Genomic DNA, 11,135 nt, shown 5'->3' on the forward strand with positions numbered 1-11,135 from the left:
GGCACAGACTGGGTATAAGGTGAATAAATGATGGTTGGCCCCAGGCGGCCGCGGAAGGACCAGGCAGTGCCTTAAATGAGGGGGAGAAACACGTGGAAGCAGAGGCTGAGTCCAAGGGGACGAGGTCCAACCGGCCAGGGGACGGCTGCAGGCGGCACACTGACCACTGGCAGCTGCTCTGAGACCTGAGCTAATGTTTAGCTTTGGACTTTGCCAAGTTGTCCAAGGGGCAAAGGAGGAGGAGGAGGAGGGCGGGTGACCCGTGTGGGGCAGAGGGTGGCTGTGAGCTGGGACAGTGCCCAGGGCTGTGGCTCCTGCACGAGCTCCAGCTCAGAGGGAGCCGATTCTGGGTGTAGTTTCTACTGGTTTGGTCCTGGCTCAGCAGGACATTCCCTGACAAGGCCTTGCTGAGCTCCTCCATTTAGCTCAGCTCTTCCTGATGTATTTTATTCCTGACACATTGGGCTCCAGACAGCATTTGCAAGGGCTGCACTGAGGGGACACTGTCACAGACAGGGCGAGGAGCCTGGTGGCATCACTGACAAGGCTGCAAACGTGTCCCCAGCAATGGCCCAGGGCTGAGCACGTCCCATTGGCCTGGATAACCCACCCTGGGAGGCGCCTCATCTCTATTTAAACCCCCCTCTCCTGGGATGTAATTAAGGACGTGTCTATTAATTGCTGTGTCACATCAGCACGGATCGTCCCTGCCACCACCGGCGCTCCCTGGGCAGCTCCCACTGGACCGTTGCCACGTGTCTCCTCTCCATCCCCATCACCTCTACCCTGCAGCATCCCAAAACTTCGCATTTTGAGTTCTACCTTCCCAGGCAACTTTGCACAGCTACATTCTCCAATCCCAGATTATTCTAATGACACCGTGGAAGAGCTAAAAATAGGAGAAAGGCATTTTCTGTCTCTCCCCCACCAGCCACTGTCGGGAGTGCAGGGACGGCACCAGCAGCGGGAGCCTCTGAGGTGTTTGCAGGGAGCGTTTGGAGAGTATCACACCTCCCCTTTCCCTTCCCAGCCCTGGATCTTTAAATATCTGGCCCAAATCCACACAAGCCTGTAGCTGCTTAACTCCTTCCTTGCACTCAAATCCAAAGGAAACTGGGCACCTAAATGGGATGGAGGACATGGAGTGGTGGGTGCAAAACTCTCCTGCGTGTGCCAAACCTGCAGGAGTGACTCAGCCATGGTGTGGGTGGAGGGATCCTCCTGGCTTCCCTGGGGACTTCCTGGCTCCTGTGGGAACATCCCAGCTCCTGTGGGATTCACAGAGCCCACCTGCCCCATCCCACTTGAGTTCTTCTCCTGCCAGGGCTCTTGGATGTCCCACGGTCCTGAGAAAACTGGGTTCTGCATGCACCAGAAAATGCTGTGGGAAGCAACATCTGAATCCACACTGCTCTCCCTAAAATGCACATCCCAAAAAAGTGATGTACTCTCCCAAAAATTGTGCACTCCCCAAAAAAGTGATGCCCTGCCCCAAACCCAGCCATGCTGGATTTAGCACCTGAACATGCTCGGCAGGATGAAGCAGCAGCCTGGGGGCAGCTGTTCCAGGTTAGTTCTTTTTTAATTTTTTTTTTATTTAAGGCAACCTGTGGGATCCTGCACTCATGGAGGGTGGCTCAAGCTTGGGAATCCACAGGGAAGTGTGGACAACATCCCTCCACATGGCCCTGCCAGCCCTCAGAGGCCACCAGGCATCAGCTGGGTCAGGCTGGCACTGCTGGGCTGGGCAGGTGGAGCAAGACCCACAGAAACTGTCACCAACAACTTCATCCACGGCTTCAGACCAGATTCCCGGAGCCTGCACTGGGAATGGGTCCATGCACCACGCTGGGCATGGAAACTGGTGCCAGCACGCGGGCATGGATGCATATGGAGAGGCAGGGAGCGGCCAGGGAGACATCCAGCAATGGATGTTTTCCCTCTTGGCACACAGAGATCCGAACCAGAAGGGGATTCAGCCCCTGCTCCAAGGATGTCAGGCCAGGATTGTGCTGCTGCTGAGCTGGAGGCGGGACGGGCTCCGGAGGCCGGGCAGAGTGGGAAGAGAAGCGGCCGATCCCTGCCCCACAGGGGGAACAGAAACGCCGTGAGCCGGTGGCGGCCACGCGCCGGGGATTGCGCTGGAGCGGAGCAGAGACGGATGAGTCAGAGGATTCGGGCACAATGGGAAGCGCGGGCTCAGCAGGGCCGGGGACATGCAGGGACAGGGACATGCCGGCATGGGGACGTGCCGGGATGGGGCCTCAAGGCTGCCAGCGCTGCATCACCCTCAGCAAACCCTTCTCCAGGGCAGACACGGAACAGCGGGAAAAACGTGACTTTTTTCCGCCTGGTCGCAGGGAGAGGAAGGAAAGGGGTGAACTCATGGCAGTGTGAACGAGAGGGCTCTGCCACGCGTCCTCCCCGTCCTGCTGGCAGCTGGACACGGGGACGTCCCGCACTTCCCAGCTAGCGCTGGCAGGGTACCACGGGCCACATCCCAGCCCGGCTGCTTCCCCAAGGCAGCCCCACTTCCCTCCTGCCCACTGCTGCTTTCTCACTTCCTCAGCCTTTCCCGTTTCATAGATTTCCTTTTTTAAAAACCCCAAAAAAGCAAACCCAGAAGCACAAGAGGGATAAAGAAACAGCCACGCCCAAGTGGGAGCCCTGGTTCGCCTCCTGGTCAGAGTCACCCCAACAAGCCCTCGGCTGCCCCCACCTTCCTCATGGGAGCTGGTGAGGGCAGGAATTACTGGCACAGGATAATTACAGGGTTGAAGATGGAGGTGCTGCCTGTGGACCACACAGCCTTGGGCACGAGGTCCCACAGCTCTCAGGGATGGGACAAACCTCCCATGGCAAACCCAGGCTGGACTCAGACATCCATCCCACAGGGGAATTTGGGAAACAGCCTCCAAAAACGTCTCCACAGGCCAAAATAGTTTGACAATTTCAGCCACTGCTTTCTCTGCTCATCGTCATCTTTCTTCCACTTCCCACAGGATGGTGGCTGGGAGAAGCTGATCCTCAAAAGAAGATACTAAGCTTGGACACAAATGTGGACCACCATCACCCTGGAGGTCCTGGTCACTCCCTGGGACTGGGAGTGCCCAAACACTCGGACTCAGGGCTGGAATGCACAGCTCTGGTTGCCCATGGGTGCAGGAACAGGCACTCTGGGGCCTCGGTGCTGCACAAACCTCACAGTTTGCATGGCCTCAGAAAAGAAACTTTCTTTTTTTGTTTCAGGATGTGAAAGGAGACCACAAGACCACAGTCCCACGGCTTCCCCACCCTGGGATGACAGGACACTGCACTGGCAGCAAGCAGATCAAACTGACACCATTTCAGGAGGGGAAGGCTGGGATCCCTCTTCCTGCATCCCTCACACCGTATGGGCACTCATGGGGCAGCGCTGGCAGCGTGGGCCAGGCCAAGGAGCCACATCCACACCACCACTGTCACCAAGGAACATCTCCATCCCCCAGGCTGGGCTGCCAAAACACCTGGTGTTTGAAATCATGGAATCCCTGAATAGTTTGGGTTGGAAGGGACCTCAAAGCTCATCTTGTTCCACCCTTGGCTGTGGGCACCTTCCACTATCCCAGGCTGCTCCAAGCCCCGTCCAACCTGGCCTTGGAAACTTCCAGGGATCCAGGGGCAGCCACAGCTTCTCTGGGCACCCTGTGCCAGGGCCTCCCCACCCTTACAGCTAAAAACTTCTCCCCAGTATCCCATCTGACCCTGCCCTGTGGCAGTGGGAAGCCTGATCCAGGCCCTCCATGCACTGCCCACCTCCCAGGGCCCCATGAAGTGGGAGGCAGGTGCAGCAGGGATGGGAGAGCCCCTAGATGTGATCTGTCACTGAGTGAGTGACTGTGGCACTGTGCCGGTGGCACTGTGCCGTTGTCACTGTGCTGTTTGCTCCTCGGCTCCTCAGGAAATGGCACAACGGCAGCAGCAGCCACAGAATCAACCCAAGACACCGTTTAACTGTTTGCCTATGTACCAAGAGTCCACCGCAGCTGGTGGGAGCAGATCCACAGGAATAAAAACCCTTTTCCAACACTCTGTCTTAATGCTACAGGCAAGAAGTATCATTTTCTAAGAGGAGAGTCCATCTGTCCAGGCTTACATGCCACGGAAAGTGATTATACAGCTGGGGAGGACACTTTCCCAAGCAAAGCCACGAGCCCTGTGGGATTTGTGGGAGAAGGTCCTGGCCCCACACAGGCCCAGGGGGCTCTGCTGCAGCACCAGGAATCACTCATGGATGGCCGGACCTGGACTGGGGCACTCTTTTTGGCAGCTACTCCTGTTTTTCCTAGAAAATGGAAAAATGGAGCATCACAGGCCCCACAGTTTCTGAGCTGGGTTGTGACTGATACCACGACAAGAAGCCATCAGTGATTTATGTGGCTGGTGCTGAGCTGGCATCGCACGCTGTGCTCCCTCCCGGACTGCGCGCCCTCGATCCAAGCAGAACCGGAACAGTTCCAGTGGCTGTCATAGCCGTGAGTGAGCAGCCCAGCAAAGGCCCAGAGGGACCAAAGGATGGTGGCACTACCACTGCTGTCACCAGAGGGACAGGGCAGAGCCACCCTCCAGGGCTGTGGGCTCACCCAGCACAGGAGCATCACAGCTCTCCCAGGAAAATCACGCGTGACCTCCGCACCCACAGCCCACGCAGTTTCCCATCACTTGAGCTGGTGCTGAAATCACGCCAGAAAATTATCCAGGATTTAAGCATGACTTTAGGCAAATGCCTCAGACTCCCAAACATCTCTGCTGTGGCACCAAACCAGCTCCCACAGCAGCAGCACAGGAGCAGCACAGCAGCAACACCTTCCTGCTCTCTCTTGGAAGGATGCAACCAAATCTCAGCAAGGTGAGGCACAGGCTGGGTACTCAGCTGGGATGTGGTGGATTTGGTGCTGCTGGTTCCCACCACAGCCAGCCTGAAGGTAGAGCCCAGGGATGAGCTCTCTTATGTGGAGAAGCTGGGACAGATCTGGGCTGGCATGGCAGGAGGGACTGCCAGGGATAGCTCTCCAAAGCACCTGCTGTGCCCCAGAGGCTGGGCAGAGCCTGACTCTGTCACAGCCAGACTTCTCCAAAGAGCCCCTGTGTTTAACAGAAGTGGCACCAAAACACTCTCTCTCTCTCTCCAAGGAATCAGGACAAATCCAACTGGGACAAACAGGACAGGTGAGAGAAGAGAGAGGCTGGCAAAAACCAGGATCACCACCTCCCTCGCATCCCATTTTCCATGAGGGCTCCACACCCTCTCCTAGTTCAGAGCAGGCAGCCACCAGCCTCTCCAGACACGGCGGAGCTGAGCCCCAGGAGGATCCCATCCCCCTTTCCAAAAGCCCTTTTTTCTCCCCAAAAAGCAGCTGTTTCACGTGGTGGCTCTGGGGACAGGCAGCCCCTCCCTGCTGCCCTGGTTAGCGGCGGTTTCCTCTCCACAGCTGCGGAGCAGCAGCAGCAGCAGCAGTTGGGTTTTACATCCCCTCGTTGGGTGCAGCCGGTGATGGGAGGTGACGCACGGGGTGACAGAGCCCAGCCCCCTCCCACGAGGTCCCTGTCACCCAGGGACAGTCACAGCCCGAGTGCTGTAGGCCCAAAGCTGAGGGCACAGCAGCGCAGCAGCCAGCAGGGAAGAAAAAGCACAAACTTCCTCCCTTTTTCTTCTGAAGAAGGGATCCGAGCCTTGTGCAAAAGGAAGTGCTGATACCACACGTCCTGTAGATAAAACAGTTATTCCATCAGCTCCAAACCCTTAGGAAAGGCTGCTCCTCTCTGCATCACCCCCACCACCAAGCAGGGTGCCAGAGTGTCCCAGTGTGACGCCATCCCTTTGCTCTTTGGGACATCATCCCAGCACTGCTGGGATTTGGGGTATTTTCCTGATTTTTCTGGAGTGAGAGCTTCCACCTGGGAAGCCATGTTGGTATAAACATTCCAGTAAATCCCTTCCTGCAGGCCACTGGGTAATTAAGGAGCTCTTTTCATAACGAGGTAACAAATAACACATGTGGTTTGACAAATTAGGTTCTCGCCTTCGCTAATCATTGCTGCCGCACTCGGCAAGCCACGACAGTGTTTTAGGATGTGGGAAGTTTGCAAGGAATTCTCTTAATGGAGAAAAAGGGAGCCTGAACTTGGGGCAGGTGCAGAAAACTCCTGGGAGCCTGCAAACAAAACTCTTCCCAACCCACCAGTTTTTTGGAGAAAACCCAGCCCCAGTAACTCGTGCCTCTGTCACAGACCCAACTTCCACAGCTGCATCCACCACAGAAAAGTGAGAATTCCTGCAAAATCCCTCCTCCAAGCCACCACTGTGCTCAAAGAGGTAGAAACACCGACAGCCACAAGGAACCTGCTCACCAGAATAACTTGAAGGTGTCAAACTTGAACGCTGCAGTTCTTTACACCAGAAAAGCGCAGGTGAAAACAAAAAGGCAGAACAATTTTGCACAGGCACATTTCATCTGTGCACGACCCAGCTCCTGGAATGAGCCTCCCAGGAGCGCTGGGAATGACAAAGGAACCGCAGGATGAAAGAACAACCCACCATCCAACACCCATCTCCCGTGCCAAAGTTTTATTGACCGGCCGGTCGAGCCGCTCCCGGTTTTCCCCTCGCGGAGGTTTCGGTGCGGTGCCCGCAGATGGGCTCGGTGAGCGCTCGGCAGCGCCGCTCCCACAGCAGCTGCCCAGCAGAGGCACCGGCACACGCCCCCCGCGCTGCTCCGGGAATCGCTTCGGCTCCATTCCCCGCCTCCCCGCGCCCGCAGACACGGCCAGCCCACAGCTGTCCTGCCGGAAGGCGCTGTCCGAGACCTCGGCTGCCGAGCCCCGTGCCAAGTCCGCCAGCGAGAAGCTGCTTGGTGCAGATGAGTCGCAACCACACTGCAGACAGTCCCTCTGTGGTGTTATCCCATCCCCTCTCCACCTTCTCCAGAGCTCTGCCAGGGGACAGATCCTGTGGTCAGAGACCTCACGATGGGAAACTCTGTCAAGAGATTTTCACAAAGATGACAGATTTTTAAGTGGCCTGGTTTTGTTCAAGAGCTGAGCCTGCACGTTATGTCAGCACAATATGCAAAGTATTTTCTTCACGCTGCATCAATTAACCCAGAAATGATCAAAGCAATCCTGGCTGAGCATCACATCTAGAGCCTGGTTTTGGGGAGAGGGTGGCACAGCCCACAGTGCCAAAAGCAGCACTGGGCATTTTACTTTTATTACTTTGGTGCCTCCCAACTCCAGTTTGGAGATCCCACCCCACCAGAGCATGGAAGCAGGAGAAGTGTGAAGCTCAAAGGAGATGCTGAAGAAGAAGGCTGACACCTGGAGCACCCTGTTTGGGAACAAAGCAGCTCCTCTGTACAGCAGGGATGGGGGCTGTGGTTCCACAGGGTCCTCCTAACAGCATTTCAGAGTCAGTCTGGAGCTCCACCTCTGGAACGCTCACGCTGTGCCAAGGAAACAGCAGCTCTGGGAACTCCTGGCAGCAGTCGCTGCACTGGTGCCATGAACCATTCCAGTGGAAGGTGTCCCTGCCCGTGGCAGGGGGTGGAACAAGATGAGCTTTAAGGTCCCTTCCCAATAACCCAAAGCATTCTGGGATTCTGTGGACCTACCACCTGCTTCCTGTGGATGTTCATGATGTGGATGTCTTCGCTCCGATACTCCTCGTCGTGCCTATCCAGGGGAATTTTTTCCAGCTCGAAGTCCCTCTGAAGCAGCTGGTTACCAGAGAACCCACAGAACAGTTCCACAAAGGCCTCCACAACCATTCCAGACATTCCCCCCCTTTACCCTCATCTTAAATACTCCAGCACCAACGCAAAGCTACAGACACCTTGCAACGCTCCAGAAAAATCTATTTAAGTTTGTGATGAAACACTTCTGGGGGGATTTAAAAGACGTGTGGATGTGGCACTTGGGGACATGAGTTACTGGTGGCCTTGGCAGTGCTTGGGGGATGGTTGGACTTGATGATCTCAGAGGACTTTTCCAACCTAAATGAATTCTGTGAATCCGTGATTTTGCTTCCTTTAATCCCTGAAGTGCTAAGCCAAACCACAGCACCTGCCTGCCTGCCCACCTTCTCAACTGAAGGGGAGAGAAAAAAAAACAGGCTAAAACCCCCCAGCATCGGCTCTGGGATGTGCTCAAATTGCCTGGGCTAAACCTGGCAAGCCAAGGAAGGAAATAAATCACAGAAAAAGCAGAAATCAGCCAGAAACACCAACACCTGTTGTGTTTATTGTGGGAGCAGCACCTCAGCAAAGCCGAGCTCAGCCCTCCTCACAGCCAGGGCCCCACAAGAGTGTGAGGCACTACTTATCAAACAGGTGCTTTGATTAACACCTACCAAGCCCCTGGAATTCTCAACCCTTTCCCTTTTTTTGCAGTATTATAGTTATTACATATAATCCAGCACAAGAACTGCTTTTCAACAGCCACCACAGGTGCAGAGTTAATCTGCACTGACCATCATCCCCATACAGGTGTTTCCCTGTGTTGCTTTTCCTCACCTGCACACAAGATCAGCTGGAATATTCAATTAAAACACCTATTAATGGGCTCTCAGTAGAGAGAAGGAATTTTTCCAGAAGCAGCTTTATCACTAAGGAGAGAGTTCTGAGTTCCTGAGCAAAACTTTGTATTTTCCCTCTGCTTTCAATGGAACAGCCTAAAAGAAAAATGTGTTAAAAACCACTTACTTCAAAGTATTTTTTCTCAATTTCAGGGTTCTTCCCCATAGTCCTCTGTTCATAGCAGCACAGGACACAAGTGTCAGGGCCAGTCAGGTCCTTCAGGGTCTTCAGCAACGGTTCCAAGGACTGCCCCAAAAGGTTAAACATTTCCCACGTGGATTTCAAGTTCATTTCACTGGTTACAATACCCTCTAGCTAAAGTCTTCACCCAAGAGAGAACTTCCCAGTTTTGCTTTCCAGGGAGTTATTTTTAGTACTTTAACTGGGACAAGAAGAACATGGGGGGGAAAGCTGGGAAGCAGAAGAGAAAGGGGGACTCACAGGAGAAGAGTTTCACAAACTGACCAAGGAAACTGAACTGGATTCCAAGCCAGAAACATCCCACACTGCTGAGTGGGATGTTCCTTGAGGCACACAACAATGAGTATTACTTGGTGTGCTTCAAAAGTGAGAGTTTTCTCAGTTATTCCTGGACTATGGCTCAGATCCTGACCACAATGCAGGGAAATGGAACCAACAGGCAGGGGACTCAGTGGCAGGGGCTGCTAAAGCCATTGGCAGGGCACTGGGACATGGGGCTTTTCAGGTTATTTCCCTTTTCCTGCAGCTTCCCTCAGCTCTCTGTACACATCCTACAGAGCTCCAGCTGAGGACACGAGGCAGACTACAACAAGCACTCAGCTAGAGCAGGATTTCTCCCCTCGTGCCTTCCCAAGGAAAGTGTGAGGAGAACCCAAACAGCAGATGTAGCCCTTTTAAATTTCATTTACCAATGATTTCAACAGCTCACATTTTGCTTCACCATTCCCAATGTAAAAAAAAAAAAAAAAAAAAAAAAAAAAAAAGACAAAGAGGGGGAACAAACATCCAATTTGTGATTTTTAACATAAAAATAGTCTCTGGTTCTATCTCAGATGGCCTTACATCTATTAAAAATGCCTTTTCCAGTCTTGTTCTACATATTCCTCTAAACCACAGGGACCATGACATGAGCACAATATTTATCTGGATACTCCTCAAACTGAACACATTGATTCCACCCCCTTCCCAAGGAACCCTTCTGTAGGGGTTTAGCAAAGTCCTCATTTACCTCCTCATAGTAAATGCAATCAGCCATGAGTATATAATCAGGGGGAGGCTGAAATTCTGTTACATCTTCACCCCTAAAAAGAACAAGAAAAAACCAACAAAAAGTGAAAATAAGCTTTAGTAATAACACATACAACTAAAAAATTGAGCATAAAGTTAACTACTGTGTTCTCATATTAAGGTTCCCTCTCACAGCAGTGTTTAGAAGTTACTTGGCAATTTAATGAAGACAGTGCAGAATCCCAGAATGGTTTGGGTTGGAAGGGCCCTTAAAAACCATCCTGTTCCAGTTCCTGCCATGGGCAGAGACACCTTCCACTATCCCAGGCTGCTCCAAGCCCGGTCCAGCCTGGCCTTGGACTCTTCCAGGGATCCAGGGGCCTCCCCACCCTCATAGCCAGGAATTCCTTCCCAATATCCCATCTAAACCGACTCTTTCTCAACCGGAACCCAGGAGCCCCGTTAAAGCTGAACAGAGACATTAAATAAAGGCTCATACAAACCATTTCAGTACCTTGGCTCGGACGGACCCTGTGACCAGGTGCTTGTTGTTCTCAATATTAACCATCAACAGCTCCTGCAGCTCCTCCAGGTCCGTGACCGTCACGTTCGCCCTGTAACACAAGCACGGGGTTAGAGAATAACGCAATGGCTGGGGACGCTCCGCACAGCATAGAAAACAGGGTTTAAAGGAATCGAAAGGGTCTGAGGGAGATGCCAGCGCCGAGCAGGGGCTCCCGCTCACCCCAGCGTGGCTGCCATGATGCCGACGGCGCCGGTGCCCGCACCCAACTCCAGGACGTGGCGGCGGGCGAGGGGGCAGGCGCCGGTCTCCAGGAACTTGGCGAGCACCAGCGCAGCATCCCACACCACGCAGCCCACGCCGCCGGCTGCCCGCTGCTCCAGCCGCAGCGCCGGCCCGTCCCGCCGCTCCAGCTCCCTCACGAAACCCGCCATAGCCCCGGCTCTGAGGCGGCGCGGCCCCTCCTCATCCTCGTCCCGCCCCGCCCCGTCCCGCCCGGCGGGAAGAAATGGCGGGAGGGCCGTGAGGGGACGGCGGTACCTGCCCGCCCTCGGCGGTGGGAGAAGCTCCGCTCCTTGAGCATGGAGACTTTTCCAGCTGAAGTGATTCCAGGATTCCTCCAGCCGTGTCCCTGAAGGAGCGCGGAGCCCTCAGGACCTCATTCCCTGTAGCCGCTCCCTCATCCCTCCTGAGCAGCTCCAGCCTGAGCCCTCCTGAAGGTTTTCTTATAAACCACCCTTAGACAACTTACAAAAGGTCTTAATAAACCTACAAAAAAAGTTCTAATAAAC

General features: G+C 54.2%; 1 protein-coding gene across 2 annotated transcripts; it reads right to left on the bottom strand.

The window, feature by feature from the left end:
• Nucleotides 1-6,472: 6,472 nt before the first annotated feature.
• On the bottom strand, nucleotides 6,473-10,803 carry VCPKMT (valosin containing protein lysine methyltransferase). Of its 2 annotated transcripts, XM_032113466.1 has the most exons (6): nucleotides 10,567-10,802; nucleotides 10,325-10,435; nucleotides 9,823-9,895; nucleotides 8,739-8,858; nucleotides 7,650-7,754; nucleotides 6,473-7,018 (listed from the first exon to the last, which is right to left on the bottom strand). In XM_032113466.1, exons 1-6 carry the CDS (start codon nucleotides 10,776-10,778, stop codon nucleotides 7,004-7,006), a joined length of 636 nt encoding a protein of 211 aa, XP_031969357.1. In that variant the 5' UTR covers nucleotides 10,779-10,802; the 3' UTR covers nucleotides 6,473-7,003. The 2 variants fall into 2 exon arrangements, with proteins under 2 accessions (XP_031969357.1, XP_031969356.1); XM_032113465.1 differs by having other exon boundaries at nucleotides 6,473-7,754; nucleotides 10,567-10,803.
• Between the last annotated feature and the right edge of the window lie 332 nt (nucleotides 10,804-11,135).

The sequence above is a fragment of the Corvus moneduloides genome, chromosome 6, assembly GCF_009650955.1.
Source record: "Corvus moneduloides isolate bCorMon1 chromosome 6, bCorMon1.pri, whole genome shotgun sequence".
NCBI classification, from domain to species: domain Eukaryota; kingdom Metazoa; phylum Chordata; class Aves; order Passeriformes; family Corvidae; genus Corvus; species Corvus moneduloides.

What these genes read in the sequence shown, in the direction of transcription:
- VCPKMT (XM_032113465.1), bottom strand. Translation starts at nt 10,778, where the DNA reads ATGGCGGGTTTCGTGAGGGAGCTGGAGCGGCGGGACGGGCCGGCGCTG. An exon ending in ATCATGGCAGCCACGCTGGG is followed by an intron (nt 10,436 to 10,566) that starts GTGAGCGGGAGC and finishes CTTGTGTTACAG; the next exon opens with GGCGAACGTGACGGTCACGG. An exon ending in CGAGCCAAGGTACTGAAATG is followed by an intron (nt 9,896 to 10,324) that starts GTTTGTATGAGC and finishes TGTTCTTTTTAG; the next exon opens with GGGTGAAGATGTAACAGAAT.